We start from the raw sequence: 19,894 nt of genomic DNA, 5'->3' as shown, positions 1-19,894 counted from the left end.
CCCAGCCTAGCACACGCCTTTAATCCCAGAACTCAGGAGGCAGAGGTAGGTGAATCTCTGTGAGTTCAAGGCCTGCCTTGTTCCAGGACAGCCAGGGCTACAGAGAAACCCTGTCTTGAAAAACAAAAATCACAAACAGAAAAAAGTTTGTCTTCCCACTTTAAATGACTTAATTAATGAAAAAATCCCTCACAGGTGTGCTCAACCATTTAGGTTTTAGTTAATTCCAGAGGTTGTCAAGTTGACAACCAAGAATAGCCCTCATACCTCCCTTATTCCAAAACCTTAATCTTAGACTATACGCATTTAAAGAAATGAAATAATGTAGAAGTGAAAGGGTTTGTTAATGACCACTAAGGGCCTGGCATAGGGGTGCACACCTGTATCAGGAGGACTGCAAGTCTAGCCTGGGACATGTAGTGAGATCGAGCTGAGACTAGTTATAGGCTTATACACCCAACTATTCAGGAGGCTAGCAAATTCAGTGACAGCCCGCTCAGTGACAGCCTGTTTCAAAATGAGAGAGAGAGAGAGAGAGAGAGAGAGAGAGAGAGAGAGAGAGAGAGAGAGAGAGAGAGAGAGAGAGAGCGAGCGAGCTTGGGGCAAATGTGGTGGGGGCAGATGACTCGGTGGTTAAGAGCATCTGTTTGCTCTTGCAGAGGACCCAGGTTTGGTTCCCAGCCCCACATGTGGTTGATAACCATCCGTAACACTACTTTCAGGGGACCCAATACCATCTTCTGCAGGCACCAGACAAAGATGGTACAGACATGGAGATAGCTCAGTGGTAGAATACCTGGGTAGCATGCCCAAGACTCCAGCTTCAATCCCCAAAGCCAAATTCTGACAGCTCACACTTATCCAAGAGAAGGGGCCTGCTGGTGAGGTTCTGAGATCAGTGTGTAGGTGCTCTGACCCCCTTCACAGGTCTTGGGGATGCAGGATCCTCTGATCTATCCATTGCTTTCCCCTTGGGGCTGGAGTGCTCCATGTCCTCAGGGCCAGGTGGCACAAGAGTCTGTTGTTTAGGTCTGTGTTTGCTGCCAGATTTCCCAAACTGACTTCGTCTCTGCCTCTATGTGTTTCTGGAGGTGGTGCACAGTTCACCCTGAGGCTCCCAGCCACCTCCTATTTCTGGTCTGGATTTTCCTGGCGCTTACTGTGGCCCTGCTGTCTCAAAGGCCAAAACCCAGCCCAGATTCATCCTTTGCTATGGTGGTTTCCAGCTGGGCCACTTTGGGCAGGTGGCTTTGGCATACCTGCACATGGCTTTCCCTTAGGCAACACCAGGTGGTGTGGAAAGGCCAAAAGCTCCCAGCAAACAAGGATATATCTGATAGCTACAAATGAACTGCCCATCTGAAAGCTGTTTTAATCTTTCAAACAGTTCAAACAGCCACCATAACCACTTCTGTGACCACCACCTTGGCAAGGCCATCATCATTATTCCCTGAGTCACAGTAGTAGCCATCCCACTAGATTCCTGTCCGGTGTCATCCCCGCTGCCCCCAATGTAGCCAGCAGGGTTCTGTGAGAACTCAAGTCCCACCCTATCCTGTTTCTACCCAGGATACTTGGGAAACCCAACTCACTGTAAAAGCCAAACACATTTCATTGTCCAAGGCAAGCGCCAGCTGATGATACGACCTCCCTGGCCTGTCTGCACACTGGCTTCCTCAGCAGGCTTTCTCAGGCTGGCTCTGGCCTACCTCTTGGCCTTGCACCGGTTAGTCACTGAATCTCACATACTTCCCCTGCCCCCCATACGTAGATCTCCATATGGTTCCCTTCCTCATGTCCTTTAAGTATTTATTCAGCTCTCACCTTGGCAAGGCCCTGGCCACTGTAGAAAACACTGCACCCAACTCCGATTTCCGTTTTCTTCCCTCTTTGCTCTATTTCCCCCATGGCACATACTGCCTGCAACACTCTGATTTCCTTGTCTTATTTGTCTCCCTCACACCAACTAGGTAAAGGTAAGGTTCCTTGTCTTTCGGGCTGTGCTGAATCCGAACGCTGGTTACAGCATCTGGTTCCTCTTAGGCACTTGCTCAGGCCTGGTGGAATGCCGTTAGGTGGGGAGGTGGGAAGCAGTGGCTGCTATTCCCCCACTCCCCCTCTCAGGGAAAGTAAGAGCTCTGGGTCAGCCCTGGAGGCCACACCCAGGGAGGCCTGTGAACTTATACAAGGCCAGGTCTGCTTGCTCGTGGCTGTCTCCAGTGTTGGGAGTGGGACCCTGCATCTTCGCTGTTGACCAAATGATAGCTGGGGCCTAAGGTGTCAGGTCACTTTACTCAAAAACCAGAGGGCTCAGGATCCTCGTCCACCTCCTTCTTTCTCCTACTCCTCTTTTTGCCAGTATTGAAATTAAGAGTCTTGTGCCCCAGGCATCAGCCTGGGAATCCAGCATGGGACTGATCAAGACCCCTCTGAATGTGAGTGTCAGTGAGGAGGCCTAGGTAATCTATTGAGCCTTGGGCAGCAGATCAGTACCCATCCCGAGTATACACACGGACTTTGGACTCCCATAGAACAATGTGAGGTGCACTCTCCCCCCTGAACTCTTGGGGGAGGGTCTAGGCCCTGCCCTATATGAAATGACAGACTATGGACACCCCCATGGAGGGCCTCACCCTCCCTGGGGAAATGAGGGGATAATGGGGGGGTTGGGGGGAGGGCACGGGAGGAGGGGAGGGAAAGGGAGAGGGCCCTGGAACTGACTTGTGAAGCAACCTTGTTTCTTATCTAAATTTAAACTGAAAAATAAATAAATTAAAAAAAAAAGAGTCTCGTGCATCATAAGCTCTCTACCACTGAGTCACTTAGATTTGGAGCAGGGCAATTCTATCTTTTTTTTCCTGTTCTTATTCAGAATCAGAAGTATTGTGGACAAATTATGGAGCTACTGGATAAAGTTGATGCAGCAAGCCCCCCCCCATTCCTGTGCCTGGTGGGCTCTAACCCCTATGCACTGACCTCTGACTCTGTGAAATTTGGGGGTTTTAAATAGGGCAGAGAAAGTCAGGGAGGCCCGACTGCACCCAGGTCACACCCCCCGGCACCCAGGATACGTACTTTGGAAGTCCAGCTGCAGGGACAGAACATCTTTGAAGAGGATGCCCTCCTGCTTGGCTAGCTGCCCAGCCTCCTCCTGGGGGCCTTGCTCCCCAACAGCTACCTTGAGCATGTCATCGTCTATCACCTTCGGGTCGATCGATTCATATGAGCGGCTCATCTTCCCTGAGAAATTGGGTTCCTCCTTCACAGATTGTTCCTTTGGTGTGAAAGCACAATTGGACTGTCAGTCATGGTGTCATAGCCTGCCAGGAGGCCACAGGCTGCCCACTCCCACCCCTTGCCTGATGTGCCTTGGAGCAAATGCATTGCTGGAAGGTGGCCTTAAGCCTTCCCAGTAGTTGTCTGAGCCCTCAGCAGGGGTTAACTGCTTGACTTCACAACCACGGTGGGGTCTCTACCTGGGCCCACAGGGCTGGTGCTCACATGGGTCTCCTTAGCCTGTGGTTCTCAGGTTTCCTGTGGCTAGTCTCTGACCTTCTGTTTCTGTCTTTACCTAGGTCTCTTGGCACAAGCCACTGACAATGATCCTTGGAAGTGCCAGCCTGCAGTGGCCCTTCTGGGAGTACCACATCCCCTGGTAGACAGTCATGTATGGAGGAGCCACTGACCCAAGTTGGCCATTCGTGTTCTCCCTTGAGAAATGGGAACCTTGGAGTCTCAGAACCAGAGTGACCATATGAGCTGGTTGCTTATCTAGGGAGGACATGTGTAGCTAGAGCTTGCCAGGCACGAGGATTGGTTGAGAGCAGGAGGGGGATAAAGTGCAGACACACACGGCAGGTGTTTACTTGCTGGCTGCCCTAAGTCCAGGCCTTGTATAAGTTAGTGTCCCTTTCTGTAATTTTGGATTTCTCACATTAATTTCTCTGCTAGTTAAGCTGAATCAGGTTCAGTTGCTAATGGCCCAAAGGGGTCTGTGGAGGTACTGTGGTGAAGGCAGAGACTGTGTGTTGGGTTAATTGTATTTGACTGCTATGCCCGGCTGGGTAGAATCACAGTCCTGGAGGGCTAGCCGCTCAGACCTTATTGTGATCATTTCCAACCCCAGAAAGGCGGGGCCACTGGGATTCTGCCTTCTGGACACTCTGGGAGTCAGTCTCTACTCCTCAGCTCCCACTTGCATCTCGCCTCCCTTCTTACTGGCTAGCTTTCATCACAGGTTTCCCTGAACCTCTGGTCCGCCCCAACTTGATTCCAGGTGTTGCTTCCCTCTGCCTTCTATTCTACAGGGCCAGGGGAACTCCTGAGGCTGCTCCACCAGGAACCCTGGCAATCTGTCTTCCTTCTGAGATTGCCTCCCTCTTTGCTCTGTTACAATCCATTTGGATGCAACATATGTAAGTATATTCATGTTCTATTCTTTCACTATCCCTGCTCAAGGATTCCGACATCAATAATTCTTGTGTGCCCTGCCCTTCCACTCCCCAAACCCGTTTTGTGTAGTCATTTCCTCTGAGTTAAAACATTCCTTCCTGGAGGGAGACTGACTCATAAGACTCAGGAAGCTCACAAAGTTACAATACTAGGAGGTACTTAAGAGTTTCTGTCAGGCCATGAACATGAACATGCCTTAGGCAGGAGGATCTCTGTAAGTTTGAGGCCAGCCTAGTCTACATAGTGAGTTCCAGGAAAGCCAAGGCTATGTAGAAAGACTCGGTCTCAAAACAAAACAAAACAGCACCCAAAACAAACAACAACAACAGAGTTTATATAAGGAGTAAAAAATTTCTGAGGAAGAAAAGACAGTCTTTGATAGAGGGCCTTGTAAGTTAGGCTTAATGCTCTAGGGCATAACTGTCATGATTTTTGTCATCCATCCCGGGATTGGCATTTTTTTTTTCCGAGACAGGGTTTCTCTGTATTGTTTTGGAGCCTGTCCTGGAACTTTCTCAGTAGACCAGGCTGGCCTCAAACTCACAGAGATCTGCCTGCCTCTGCCTCCTGAGTGCTGGGATTAAAGGCGTGCGCCGCCGCCGCCACCACCACCTGGCTGGAATTGTCTTTTTAGCGATGCAGCTGATTTTGAGTCACTCCTCTGTAAGTGACTGCAATGAGCTCACTGGCTCACTAAGCTATACCTGGATGGGATGGTTTCTTTGATCTCCCATGGTCCCTGCTTTTCCTCCATCTGTGGCCCCCATCCTTCAAAACCTCAGCCTTGTCTTCCTGCTCTCTCCAGCTGACTCTTCCTCCTCAGGGTGACTGGCTGACTCAACCTCCCAGGACAATTCTTGTGCTCATCAACTAGCTCCCTATTCTTCCTAAACAACTTTTCTTAAAGTTTCTTATAATTCACCACCAACCTCAAAATTTATTTACTTCTGGGGAAATTTTAATGTGTTTCATTTGTCAGATGTTATCTGAAAAGTATTTGGAGCTTTTTGAAAAAAACAAAACAAGGTATTGTACTTTGGGAAATGACTCAATTCTGGTGTCAAAACTTTGACCCCCATTTCCTCAAAATCCACTAACTGTGACAGGGCAAGCTAGCTTTCAGTCAAGCTCAGCAGGTTCTATGAAGTGTAGGATTGGTTGTGATTGATGCTAAATGTTCACACCCAGGGCAGGACTTTGGTTCTGATTGTGTATCTTTTGAAAAATAACTTCACCATTTCAAATCTTTGTCTTTTCCCAGTCAGGTGGATGATTCCTTCCTCCTCCATTTTTGTAAGATCTTGGTTTTGGTCTACACATCCATACTGAATAACTACTACAAGCTATGAATAACTCAGACAGATCTTATGTTTCAGACATGAACTAAATAATCATGCCAATAATCACTTATAATGACAAGTTAGTAGGTGTGGGGAACTATGAAAGCACTTAGTAGGGACGGTTGGCCTGGCCAGGGAAGACACAATTTGAAGGATAAAAAAGAAAGCAGGAAGAAGGAACTGTGTGGCGAAGACCCCAAGCAAAAAAGCAGAAGTGATGTAGGGCCTGCCTTGCACATATATCCCATGATGGCTAGGAAGCTCCCAGGGCTTCTAAGGAAGAGATGGATCAGATTTTATTTTTAAAAAGCTCATTATTAATAAATGTTCTGCATTTCCCCCCACACAAATAAGTTTCTCTGCCAATGCAATAATCCAGATTAAGCTGGATTGAAAAAGAATAACAACAGGTATATTGAGCAAAGCAACTCCTCCTGGGCAGGTTCTCTGGTCCCAGAGATGGAAGTCAGAGAAGTTGTACACCCAAGCCAGGGCAGGAAAGTTTTATAGACTGTAGGTGAGGGGTGATGATGCTTCCACCAGAAGCTGGGGTTGTGCCCAAGTATGGTCAAAGGCTGAACTTTTAGGTGAAGATTTGGGCAGCTGGCAACTTCAGGGAAGGAAGCAGTAGTAGACACCAAGAATGTGGGAACTGGACTTTTGGGCATCTTTCCTTTGTTCAAAGACCAAGTGTGCAGGGTTTGGGGAAAGAGAGAAGGAGAAGGAGGGAAGGATGGAGGGAGGGAAGGAAGGAGGAGAGGGGAGGGGAGAGGGAGGGAATGGGGTTTCCAGGAGGCAGGGGCCAGTCAGAGGTGCAACTGAACAATTATAACTGCTGTGCCAAGAATTACAAAAGGAATGAGTCTAACGAGAAGTGGTGGCGTACGCCTTTAATCCTGGGCCTTGGGAGGCAGGTGCAGACAGTTCTCTATGCGTTTGAGCCCAGCCTGGTCTGCAGAGTGTATTCCAGGCCAGATAGAGCTACACAGAGAGAGACCCTGTCTCAAAAAAAAGAAAAGAAAAAGCAAGCAAACAAACAAAAAAGAAAGGGAGGAAGGAAGGAAGGGAGGAAGGAGTATATGGGGGTCTGGGACATCTCTAGGAGCTTAGTTTATATGTAGGACTAATCATTCTTAGTCTAAGACAATCTAGTTTGGAAGGTTATGCCTAAGCTAAGTGATTGATTGGTCCAATAAAAGCGTTAGAAAGTAGGGTGGGGGGAGTTTAATAGAAAAAGAAGCTGAAATAAAATTCTCTTCAGAAGAACTTTGCTAGGAGAGTTGAAGGATCATGGCCACAGACATTCATGAGGAGTCCTGAAGTGGGAGAGCACTGGAGGAGATAACATCATGGTCTAGGCAGCCATGAGGAGCCCTGAAGGAGAATACAAACCTTTTAATTCCATTGGCTCCCTCACAGTCAGAGAATAACGGAAGTTTCTGACTCATACATTTTTGGGGTAGTGGTGGTGGCGGGTTTTTTTTTTTAGTTCCATACCATGTGACCTGGCCTGACCTAGTCTATGTGACCCATGCGCAGTGGAAGGCATAGACAAGAGAGTAAAGTTGCAAATCAAGTTTGTCTCAGCCTAGGTATCAGGAGTTGGGCTTGCTCACAGCTGCAAGTGGGGAGATAGAGAACACTGTGAGAGCTACAAGATCACAATCCCTCTATAACCCACCTTGAGAAAGGATGCTGAAGGGTGTGGCTTGATTTCTGAGCTATGAATAACTCAGAGAAGTCTTCTGTTTCTGACTTGAATTAAAAAATCTTCCCAATATTTACTTACAAACAACGACACGTTAGTGGATGTTTGGAACTATGAACACACATAGTTGTAGAATATTATCTTAGGGTGTGTTACTTTTGTTTATGTTGCATTTGTTTAACTCTGTGAAGCTGTGATTCTTTGCTTGTCCAAACCTGATGGTCTAAACCTGGTGGTCTAATAAAGAGCTGAATGTCCAATATCGAGGCAAGAGAAAGGATAGGAGGGGCTGGCAGGCAGAGAGAGTAAGTAGGAGGAAAAATCTGAGAAGAAGGAGAAGGAGCACGATAGAACAAGGAGAGGAGGATGTCGGGGCCAGCCACTCAGTCATCCAGCCACCCAACCAGTCATGGAGTAAGAGTGAATATAAGATATACAGAAGCAAGAAAAGAAAAAGGCCCAGAGGCCGGATAATTTAAGAAAAGCTGGCAAGAAACAAGCCAAGCTAAGGCCGGCTATTTATAAGTAAAAATAAGCCTCTGTGTGTGTGTGATTTATTTGGGAGCTGGGAGGCACCCCCCAAAAGATCAAAGAGTAAAACATCATCAGCAACACATAGTAGAGATCTTTGTAACATAAGCCTTTTCTAGATTGACCAATATGTAGATTTATCAAAAGGCATGACCTCTTGTCTATAGCAGAACCCATTTTTCCTAATCATGACTCTATTGTAACAGCATACTAGGAACAACCATTATCACAGCTCATGTTCCCAACAGTTCTTCTCAGGATAAGGCCCAAAAAATCCTCCCCTGTGGGGATTATGTCAATAATTTATCCAGTGGGGGCTGATTGACTTGCCTGATGATGGTGTCCTTGGTGAAGACCAGAGGTAGGATGTGGAGAAGAAGTGGAAAGCTTTACTTACAAATCAGGTAGCTTCTTCACTGGGAAAAAGTTCAGGCATTCCTGAGAAACAATAACCTGGGTCAACTGAGCCTGAAACACTATATCTGTCATAAAGTAATGAGAATAAAAGCAACTGCTGACTGTTTATCTCACTCCCAGTGCACACTACCTATTTAGTTACGTGTCAGCCCTAGGAGCTATTAAAAAGGGTGCCTTAGTGCTCTTTACTTCCCAGCTTTTGGGGGCGGGAAGGTCAGTCAGTGAATTACTGACAAAGACTGATACAGAACCCTAGTATCTGTAGTCTCTTCCCAAGGGCTTTCTACAGCATCAGATGAAGCAACTTATTGCAGATCAAGAGGAAGGGGTGCCTCTCTTTCTATGAAATTGATCAGGCCAGGAGACTGGCAGATGGATCCTCTTCCTACTAGCTTTTGTGGGCTTTAGGGTCTACACGTAATTTTCTTCTCCAAAGGCCTGGTAAGTCTCAGAACAAGTGTAAAATGACATGTGCGCTCATTTTACAAATGAGAAAGGTCGGGTTGGGGGTCCTCACAGTAGAGTTTCAAGACAGATTTGAATCAGCCTCTGCTCTTGGAGTCGTTCTGGAGTTTAACCTCTTGCTTCTTACCTTCCTAAGGACTCTCCTTGAAGTGGACGCGTCGTTTGGTTGCTAGGTAACCAAGCACCGCCACTCTGTTGCTAAGGGGAAGTCAGGCAATAAATATCCTGGGTGAAAGTTGACGGGTCACGTGACAAAATTTCTGGGCGGTGAAACGCTTCTAACACCAACCAGCCTTGAAGAAAACAAATGTCTCTCCAATCAGCGCCGTCAATGCACCGCAACGCTTTCTTTATTTGGATAATTGACACGCCTTTTACCCAATCACAGTAAGGATTCTCTAGACTGACTAACAGGCTAATGAATCAAAATGAAGGGCCGCTGGTTTGGAGGCGGGTCCGGGGTTGTGCCGCTAGGCTGACGGGGACCCCAATGACTTAGCTTGCTTCGTGCCCAATCGGACGCTGCGGGGTGGGAGGGACTTCACTGAGAGTGGCGTGCTGTCCAATCGGAGGCTGGCTGGGTAGACGCTGCCCAATAGGGATGCACCCAGAGGGCGAGGTCAAGCCGGCGCTCGGCGTTCCCTAGTGTGGGGCGGGGGCAAGTGTCAGTCAGGGCAGAGCGCGGCGCGGGCAGTGGAGACCCGCGGCATACGGGCATCCGGGCAGGAACGAGGCCTGCAGAGATGGAGTTCCTGCTGGGGAATCCGTTCAGCACCCCTGTAGGGCAGTGTCTTGGTAAGGCCGCGCGTGGGGCAGGCGTCGAGTGAGCCACAGAGCGGCTGGCCGGGCTGGTGAGGTCCGGGGCCTCCTCCCGGCACAGATATCACTTCACGTGCGGGTTGGGCCTCTGCCAATAAGTGGTGTCATCTCAAAGGTGGACCGGGCATCCTTGTCATGAGGCCTTTGCCTGACGCTGGTGCCACCTCACCCTGCCAGGAGGCTCCCCTGAGGTGCAACTTGGACTCTGAGAGGCCACCCTGCATCCCTACCTATCAAGGCCCAACCTTTCCAAGTCTCTCCCTAGAAGTAGTGCCTATGCTGGTTTGCCTACCCTTGCGTATTGGGAGATGTCATTGTGAGCAGTCTACTCCAGGCATCTCGCTGCGTCTGCTCCCAGGGCTTCTTTCTCCCAGAGTCTTTGTGGAATGTCATATCGTTCTTCCATCCTCGTTCCTACTCATTGGTACCAATGTCTCTGAGGCTGGGCAACTTCCCAGCAAATGTCCCATGCTGCACGGCTTCTAATTTGAGCTGCAACTCAGCCAGGCTGTAGGAGGGCCTGGAATGGGGGAGGCGCTCCGGAAGGTGACTGTCTTGGCAGTGGGTTGGCATGTCTGCAGAGCCTCCTAGGAAAAAAGGGAGGCCAGCCATGCTGTTTGTTGATAAGCACTGCACTGAAACCCGGAAACATGGACTCCAGTGGCGACTTTGCCCGGGGCTCTCCTCTTGACCTCATTCTCTTGTATGTCATACCAGGTGTTTAGGGATAAGATGTGGTGGGACTTTCCAAGTTTCCAAGTTTTTAACCTTCCTTGTTGATATTCAGTGTTCCCGACATTGACTCCTGTTCCCCCTCTATATTCAATTGGCAAGACTGAAGTCTTGCTGGTAGTACAGTACTCAGGTCACCTGTCAATACTTTAAGGAACCAGAAATGGGCAGCATGCCACATGTGGAAAAGCACAGGCAAAGTGGCCACTGTTAAGTTTCCTTACTGAAAAAGCTACGTGCAGACTGGGGCATAGTTCAGTGGTAGAGCTAGCTAAGCACACATAAAATCCTAGATTTGATCTCCAGCATTGCCGGTAATAATAATAAACAAGCAATTTGGCTTTTCACCCAAAGCAGGAACTTAAGCCAAAGCATCAGTCAAAAATGCTGATTAATGTCTTTTAAAACTATGTTTTAGAGCCGGAGTGCCGGCTCACTAGTTAAGAGCTCTGGCTCTTGATTCAGGTTCAATTCCCAGTACCTGCATAGTGGTTCACAATGGCTGCAATTTCAGTTCAAGGGGATTGATTGCCCTCTTCTGGCCCCTTTTATATACACGGTACATAAATGATGCACAGACATACAGGTACACAAAACACCCACATATAACATGTTTAAAAATTAGACGTTAGAGGTGGGTCAGTATCTGACTAGTCCAGGCAGTGAAGATTTGCTTATTTTCTGCTTTGCATATGAATTCACAGCCTACTTTTCAGACTTTAGATGGGCCTGTGGACTCACCGAGGCTTCTTCTGTTGGTTGCATGGCATTTTAGGGGCATTTTGTTCCTCCTTGGTACAGTGTCTTTTATAAATGATCATGGATATTGGGACCTGAAAGCCTTTTCCCACTTTTGTGACACTTTGTTCTCTGATGCTCACGCTGGTATCTCTCTATTTGTTTTCAATTGTATATGTTTGTTTTGCCTTCATGTATGTCTATATACCACTTGTGTGCCTTGTGCCCACAGAGGCCAGAAGAGGTTGTAGGGTCCCCGTAACCAGAGTTAAAGACAGTTGTGAGCTTCTTGTTAAAGACAGTTGTGAGTGTTAAGAATAAAGCCTGGGTCCTCTGGAAAAGTAGCCAGTGCTTATAACCTCTGAGCCATTTCTCCAGAATCCCCTCTCTTTTTGAAAATATTTTGTTTTATTATGTGTGCATGTGTCTGTGTGAGCGTATACATACATGTGTGCATGCGCATGCGCGAGCGCCTGTGAAGGAAAACGTTGGATCCCGTAGAGCAAAATTACAGGCGTTTGTAATCTGGCTGATGAGGATGCTAGGACCCTGTTTTGTAATCTGTCTGATGAGGATGCTAGGGTCCTGTTTTGTAGTCTGTCTGATGAGGATGCTAGGGTCCTGTTTTGTAATCTGGCTTATGAGGATGCTAGGGTCCTGTTTTGTAATCTGTCTGATGAGGATGCTAGGATTTGTAATCTGTCTGATGAGGATGCTAGGATTTGTAATCTGGCTGATGAGGATGCTAGGATCCTGTTTTGCCCCTATCTTCAAGTGTTATTTCAATGCTGTCTAAACTCCTGTCTCAGTCCAGTGTTGAGTTCAAGCCAGTGAACTTGAGGGTTTTGTAGGGTTAGGGGAAGGAAGCTGGAAGGCATAAAGGGCAGAATGTCAAAAGGAGAAATAAGGGGTATAGGAGTATTTGAGTGGCAATAAATAAATACACGTGTTAGATATGACCTGAGTTGAATGACCTTGGCTGTAGAACCTGAGAAGATTGCATGGTCCTTCTGAGCCCTAGTGTGACTGCCTGCTGAGCTAAAAGGAGAGGAGGGTGGGGAGAGACTTGTAAGAGTGCTGCGGTTTGACGGGGATGATGCCTGCCAGCAATTGCTATCTTATCTGGAACACTGTAAAGACTCAGTAACTTGGGCCATCTTTGTGTTCACATCAGATTAAGTCAGGGTTGTGTTTTCTATCAGAAGAGGCCATGGGATGGGACTGGTTTATGACCTCCCAAGCCTTAGGTCCACTGTTGCTTATAAAAGATACTCGAGGAGCTAGATAGATGGTTCTTATTAAGAGCATGTTTTGCTCTTGCAGAAGCCACAAGTTCAGTTCCCAATGTCCACATGGCAGGCAGCTCATGACCATCTGTAACTAGAGTTCCAGGGGATCCGACACCTATTTTTGGCCTCTGTGGCATGCATGTGGTGCATATACATACTACAGGCAAACACACACATACGCATAATAAATAGGTAAATAGATCTTAAGAAAAATAAATTTGATCATGAAGATGATGAAGGGTTTCTGTTGCTAGGCAGCCAATAGTCAGCAACTAGGCCTTAGTCATTTTAGTTTGGAAAAATGATAAATTGACATATTGTATTTTTAATGGATATTCTGTAGTATTGTGGCAAAGAGTAAACATGATTTTTGGTATTGTGATTTCTTTAACTATGTACATATGCTGGGAATGGTGGTACATGCTAGTAATCACAAGAGGCTCAGGAGTTCAAGGTCAGTTTCAGCTACATAGAGAGTTTGAGGTTGTTGTGGGCTACGTGGGACTCTATCTCAAGACACCATCAGCTGGCTGGAGAGATGGCTCAGCGGTTAAAAGCACTGGCTGCCCTTCCAAAGACCCTGAGTTCAATGCCCAGCAACCACATGGTGGTTCACAACCAGCTGTCATTAGATCTGGTGCCCTCTTCTGGCTTGCAGGCAGATATTCAGGCAGAACACTGTATACATAACAAATAAATTTTGGGGAAAAAAAAGACACCATCAGCAATAACAATAAGTATGTTCTGGGGATGAGGAGAGGGTATACAACCACAAGGTTACTGATTTAAACAGCAGTTGGAACTGGAGAGATGGTTCGGCAATTAAAAGCACTGGCTGCTCTTCAGAGGATCCAGGTTTGATTCCCAACACCCTCAGGGCAGTTCACAACTGTCTGTAGCTCTTATCTCAAGAATTCTGAGACTCTTCTGCCACTGTGGATGCCACAAAGTATGTATGTGATGGGCAGATATATATGTGTAGGCAAACTACCCATATACATACAAATAATAAATAGATAGATCTCTAAAAAATGTAATAGCAACTATGGGGCTGGAGAGATGGCTCAGAGGTTAAGAGCACCTATTGTTCTTGCAGAGGACCCAGGATCTGATGCCAGTACCCACATGATGGCTCACAATTGCCTGTAACTTTAATTCCAGGGGAACTGATACCTTATTTTTATCTCCATGGGTTTCTGTATGCTTGTGGTGCACATACATGCACTCAGGCACACAAACATACACATAAAATAAAAATAGTTAAGACAGTAGCTAAAAGCCATTCTACAAGGATTATTTTTTCCTTCCAGCTGTTTTGTCATAAGTTGTCTTTCCCACTTTAGAGATGAAGAAACTGAGGCTCGGAGGAGTGAAATGACTGCTTAGCTGGTAGGTGAGAGAGCCAGGAATTCTGGTCCTGGGGTTTAGGGCTTTGGCAGAAAACACAGCTGCCTGGACTGCTGATGAGTGTAGGAGTTTAGAAGATGTCAGAAGAGGGTGGGACACAGGAGTGGGTGTGTCCTCTGAGTCTGAGGTACTATTCTAGGCAAGAGAAGGATCTGGTGAGCCCTGAGACAACTGAATGAGCAGGGAGAGGGGAGAGGACATGGGCTTATCTGACCACCAGACTGAGTAGAGAGAGGTGGCTGTGGGGAATGTAGTAGGTAGGGTTGAGTGACAAGATGAGGCTCTACTCAGGGTGGGCAGTGTCAAAGATGACATTTTTTTCTGTGCTAGGATTGGCTTCAACTTTTAGTTTCTAGACTGTATTTTCCATTAAGTCCTTATTAGCTGCACATGCCTCATACATAAGTATCTTGGCCATCCTTGGGAATACAGGTGTTTGTGGGGTTATGCTTGGGCCCAGGGCCTGAGTACCAGCAAGTATGGTATGCAGATATTTAAAAGCTACTTACTATCAAGGAGCCTTTAGGAGAGTAAACACCCTCACTAGATGTGCCCTGGGCTAGAGTGGCTGATGGAGAATTAAAAAAAAAATTTACTTATTTTATGTGTGTGAGTGACCTGTCTTGTCTTCAAGCACACCAGAAGAGAGAATCAGATCCCATTACGGATGGTTGTGAGCCACCATGTGGTTGCTGGGAATTGAACTCAGGACCTCTGGAAGAGCAGCCAGTGCTCTTAACCACTGAGCCATCTCTCCAGCCCCTAAGCAAATTTTTGTAGACTTCTAATGTGGTGCTGTTTGGTTCAATGCTTAGTCTGCCTGCGTGGTACTGGCAGCCAACAACACAGTCTGACATAGCTGTTTGTTCATTTCATGTATGGATCTTGTCCTTTGTTCTGAACGGTGCTCAATAGTAGAATGTGCAGTTTGGAGCTAACAAGTGTGGGGAAAAATGAAATCAATTCATGCTATGATGGCGTAATCTCAGCCTTTACCACTCAGAGTTGTTCTGCAGAAGCCTGCCATTTTCCCTGTGTTGGTTAGACATGTCTTCAGGTATTCAATTCAAAGATTGTCTCTTTCCTTCAAAGTATTTCAGCAACAGACAGGAGGCAGATGCTCAGTCACTGAGTTTGTGTTTGGAAACTGGGTGGTGTTGGACAATGAAGTACTTCCCAGTGTCCTGTGAATGGGGGAGGATGATGAACTCTAGCCTGCCTGTTTATACCAAGAATAATTAGTTGTCCCTCTGAGTGTTGTAACAGTTGGCAGTTGCACAAAGCCCTTTGACTTTATCATTTTCTTTAGTCCTTGCAACTGTGTATGATACACAGGAGGAGACTGAAGAACTTACAGTGCCTTACTGAGTACCAACAATATGCAGACTCACAGAATATCATCGAATCCTCAGAACACTGGATTATTTGAATCTTGTCATTTCTGTTTCCCTTAAAGAAACCCATGTTCTGTGAAACTAAGAGACATGTGTAAGGCCAGTGGTGGAGTGAAGCTTGGAATTCACTCCTGGCCAGTGCTCACTTGGCATCTTTTGGACTTAGAATGCATAATTCATCAGCACCAGAACTCAGAAGGCCTGCTAAACTGGAATGCTGTGCCCCTCTCTTAGAGTTTCTGAGGCAGGATCTAGAATTTTGTATTTCTAATCAGCTCCCTAGCCATGCTGTTGCTCTCGCTGGTACACTTTGAGAACCATTGCTGTAAATGGAATGTTTGGCTTCTTTTCATCTCTTCTTTATCTTCCTTCAAACACTAAAATGTGGACTTTTGGGAACTATCTCTAAAGGGTGATTATTTCAAATTCATTTAGACATTCAGTGCCTTTATATTGCCCACCTGTATATGCTAGGATATTCAGTCAACAAAGAACTTGGACAGGTACCTAGATCATATAAGATAGTGATTGGGTAAGATGGGACAGGTTAATGAAGTAAGTGAATAAAGGAGAGGAGGATATTAATAAGAGTAGCTAAATGTTTTATTTTTAAGTTCAATGTTAAATTCCTATGTGTCAGAGGCCAAAATCTCCTTACATCTTACAATAATTTAATCTTCATAGAAGTGGTATAGATACTGTTATTATCTCTGATTTGCAGCAAAAGATGTGTTAACCTACTTAGGGTCCTGTGGCTAGTAGTGAGGGAGTTGGAGTCTGTACCCAGCACTTTGCCTCTAGGAGTTGCACTGGTATGCTCTGAAGTTGCAGAAAGATCATTCTCCTCTCTTAGCATCAAAGCCCCACCTGTGCAGAGTGAAAAGGTGGGTCCTACTAGGAAATTAGCTGCAGACAGCGACACTTGCTCCAAGTGTCAGGGACAGGGACACCCCTTATGATCCTCCATCAGAAATGAAAGGGGCAGGTCACTGGAGTGCTGGGACAAGGTCTGGGGTTCTGAGAACGTTTATCTTTCATTGTCTGGGTAGGTTATAAAACAGATTAGAAAGACATGAGGGACCAGCTGCTCTTTCTCTCCTGCTGTTTAACACGTGCAAGCATGGGCTCTGGGAGTGCCACCATCTATTTGGGATAGTTCACATCCTCATATAACTGTGCTCTGAAAAAAAAAATCAGTGACAACCAGAGAAAATAGGAAACACAGAAAAATGCAAAGGAGAATAAAATTCCCATCATAAACTTCCTTACTAATTCCTTGAGAGAGCTTTTTCTTTCTTTCTTTCTTTCTTTCTTTCTTTCTTTCTTTCTTTCTTTCTTTCTTTTTTGGTTTTTTTTCGAGACAGGGTTTCTCTGTATTGTTTTGGAGGCTGTCGGTCCAGCCCAGCCTGGAACTCACAAAGATCCGCCTGCCTCTGCCTCCCGAGTGCTGGGATTAAAGGCATGCGCCACCACCGCCCGGCCAGAGAGAGCTTTTTCTTATTCTTGTCTTTTTTATTCCTTGGAAAGCAGCATCCTCTAACCTCTCAGCATGTCCCTGTATTATCTCCCTGTACTTAGTTACACACTTTCTGACTTTAGATCTGGGATATCAGTGAGGCGCAGGGATAAACACGGTGCTATGAGGAGTATCGCATGAGGGATGTTACTCTTGGCCTGGCAGATAAATCTGTTTTTGACTGACCCAGTAGTTTGAAAGGATATAATAATATTCACATTTTGGGGGCTGGGCCAGCTTTCTTTTTTCCTTTTTAAATTTTACTATTTTATGTGAGTTGGGATATTTTACTTGCATATATGTCTGTGCACCACATGCATGCAGTATCTGGGGAGACCAGCAGGGGCCATTGGATTCCCTGAAACTGGGCTTGCACATGACTTTGAGCTGCCATTGGGTGCTGAGAACCAAACCCGGGTTCTCTGGAAGACTAGCTTCTGAGCCTTCGCTTTAGCTCCCCAGTTTGGTTTACATTTTTTCATTTATCTTTTGTATGTGTGTATGAGTGTGGTTGTGTGCATGCCACAGTGCTCAAGTGGAGGTCAGAGGATAATAACTGGGAGTCAGTTTTCGTCTGTCATCTTGTGGGTCCAGGAATTGAACTTAGGTCCTCAAGCCTGCGCTCAAGTGCCTTTATGCAATGTGCCATCTCTCTGGCCCTTACTGTGATTAGAAAAGAGGGTTTATTCAAGATAGTTTCAGCGTTGGCCCCTATTTAGTGTTCCTTTCTCCTGATAAACGATGCTCTTTGATTTTTCTCCCTTGGAGCATTAACCCTGCTATTCCCATTTCTTCAAGCAGCCTTCTGAGAGCTTCCTCCTATTTGTGGCATGATTTGGCCTTGCAGCTCACAGTGTTCTTGCCAGTAGAAACGCAAAATGTGTTACTGTAGCCCGAATTTTCTCATGCACTATTTGACTAACTGTTCAGTGAAGGCGCCTGTGTCCACTCATGTTCTCTCTTTAAATCATTTTGGTAAAGCCAGGTGGTAGTGTCCCATGCTTTTAAATCCTAGCACCTGAGAGGAGAGGCAAGTGGATCTTTAAGTTCAAGGCCAGCCTCGTCTAGGAAGCCAGGACTAAATAGAGAAAAATGCATATGATACAATTTATCATTTTGAGCATTTTTATGCCTGTGTTTGTGTATGGAGGCCAGAGGATGACCTCAGGTTTCATCCTCAGGAACTGGCAGGGTCTGCTCACCAATTATACTGGACTGGCTGATTGTGACCTAGAGATCCTCCTGTCTTTGCTTCTCCCGTGCAGCTTTTTGTTTTTGTTTTTGTTTTTTTTTTTTAGACAGGGTCTCACTATGTAGCTCTGACTGGTATAGAACTCGATATATAGACAAGGCTTGCTTAGAGCTCAGAGATTTGTCTTCTGACCCTGGTGTACTTTTATGTAGGTTTGAGAGGTCATGCGTAGGTCCTTACATGACTGAGGTGTTCCTTAGCCCCCATTTAACCATTTAAGCACCTGGTACAATGGTACCGGTGCTCATTTTTGTGGGGACCATCACCACCTTCTATCACTGACCACTTTATTTTGCAAATCTGAAAGAACATCTTTTAGAACTCTCCCCAGCCCCTGGTAACCCCTTTCTGAGTCAGACGGTGTGGACTTAACTCTAAGAGTTTCACATGGAGAAGAGACCAGGACTTGTCCTTTTGTGTCTGTTTCAGTTGCTATGTTTTTTTCTCTCTTTCTTTTCTCTGTGTGGCTTTGGAACCCATCCTGGAACTCCCTTTGTAGACCAGGCTGTCCTCAAACTCACAGAGATCCGCCTGCCTCTGCTTCCCAAGTGCTGGGACTAAAGGCATGCACCACCACCCCCTGGCCAAACTTTATTTTTTAATTAGCAGGTTTTCTTGTTTATAGTAGGTTGACTCTTTCCTTACTTATCCCGTTTTCTCCATCTCCCTGCTCTGTTTCTCTGCTTCAGATTTTCTACCCCTAGTACCCTTTCCCAGTGTCCTCCCCCAGTACCCTCTGTCCCCAAAGAAGTGCCTTGTTTTTGGTTTTTGTCAATTGTGCTGAAGTTTAAATCCAGGGCCTTGAGCATGCTAGGCAGACACTAACTATGAACTATGTCTCCAGATCTTCTTGGCTAAATACCTTGCAAACGTAATTTCCTTGAATTCTCACAAAACTCCAGGTAGATAATATGAAAAACAAACAAAAAAAACAACTCAGAGCTGGCTACTTAGAGGCACAGATGTAGTAACTAAGGCTCACTGATGTATGAAGTGGGAATAGTTGTATGGGAATCAACCCCTACTCAGTGGGGTCTGCACCCGTTCCAAGCAGTCAGAAATGTAGGACTGAACCGAATTAGAGGATTCCAGCTGGTGTGTGTGTGTGTGGGGGGGGAGTCCACATTTTGGTCTCAAATGTGTTTGTGAGGGTAAAAACAGCACAGGCCTACCACCTTTGGGCATGTTTCCCCTATGCAAATGAGAGGGTTAGGCCAAAGGAAGCTAGGGCTCCTTTATCTGGAACCCTCTAATTCTTTGAGTTGCTGTTTAGGCATTTCAGAGGTTGGGACTGAAGGTGTGGCTTAGTGGTTAAGATCACTTGCTCCGGGCATGCTCGTGGAGTATACATGCGCACACATACAGGCAAAATATTCACACACATAAAAAAAAAATCCAAGAAAGAAGAATTTCAGAGGCTAACCTAAGAAACCAAGTCTCTCTCTGGAAGCGCTAGCAAATTCAGCTTGCAAACTCCCCAGCAACACGATTTCCCAGGCCACAGTTCCTTATTTTGACTAGTGATCTGCCAGAACTATGAGATTTCTCCCTGGAGGAGCAGGGGAGGGAAGAAGCCTTAGTGTATTCCTGTCATGGTCCCTGTTCTTGTCACCAGCTCTGAAAGACACACAACCCAATTTTCTGAGATGAAATCTCCCTCTCAATGAGCTGGATGTGGCGGCTCACACTTACCATCTCAGCACTCAGGAGTCCTCGGCAAGGAGACTATTGAGTTAGTTGAAGGCCAGCTTGGGCTACAGGGAGTTCAAGACTAGTTTAGGTTAGAGTGAGTTGTTCTCTACTGCACTTAATTTAAAAGTAAAACTTCAAAAAG

At 46.2% G+C, this 19,894-nt stretch overlaps 2 protein-coding genes across 10 annotated transcripts in view; one reads left to right on the top strand and one right to left on the bottom strand.

Annotated features, from left to right (window-relative positions):
• Drc3 (dynein regulatory complex subunit 3) overlaps positions 1-9,214 on the bottom strand; it is a 39,596-nt gene extending 30,382 nt beyond the window's left edge. The window contains exons 1-3 of one of the 3 annotated variants that reach the window (XM_040748769.1): positions 9,041-9,214; positions 8,429-8,469; positions 3,076-3,274 (exon numbers count right to left, since the gene is read on the bottom strand). In XM_040748769.1, the coding sequence (XP_040604703.1) occupies positions 3,076-3,235 (160 nt within the window). In that variant the 5' untranslated portion in view covers positions 3,236-3,274; positions 8,429-8,469; positions 9,041-9,214. The other 2 variants (XM_040748767.1, XM_040748768.1) reach the window with 2 other exon arrangements.
• Positions 9,215-9,557: 343 nt separating this feature from the next.
• Positions 9,558-19,894, top strand: part of Tom1l2 (target of myb1 like 2 membrane trafficking protein) — a 119,454-nt gene continuing 109,117 nt past the window's right edge. For 2 of the 7 annotated variants that reach the window (XM_005067677.4, XM_013111630.3), the window contains exon 1: positions 9,560-9,708. In XM_005067677.4, coding sequence (XP_005067734.1) covers positions 9,657-9,708 — 52 coding nt within the window. In that variant the 5' untranslated portion in view covers positions 9,560-9,656. Of the gene's footprint in view, positions 9,709-19,894 lie in introns of all 7 variants that reach the window. The other 5 variants (XM_005067678.4, XM_040748766.1, XM_013111633.3 and 2 more) reach the window with 4 other exon arrangements.

This window comes from Mesocricetus auratus, unplaced genomic scaffold (assembly GCF_017639785.1).
Source record: "Mesocricetus auratus isolate SY011 unplaced genomic scaffold, BCM_Maur_2.0 Super-Scaffold_100007, whole genome shotgun sequence".
NCBI lineage: Eukaryota > Metazoa > Chordata > Mammalia > Rodentia > Cricetidae > Mesocricetus > Mesocricetus auratus.
This window is presented reverse-complemented; position numbering and strand designations above follow the sequence as displayed.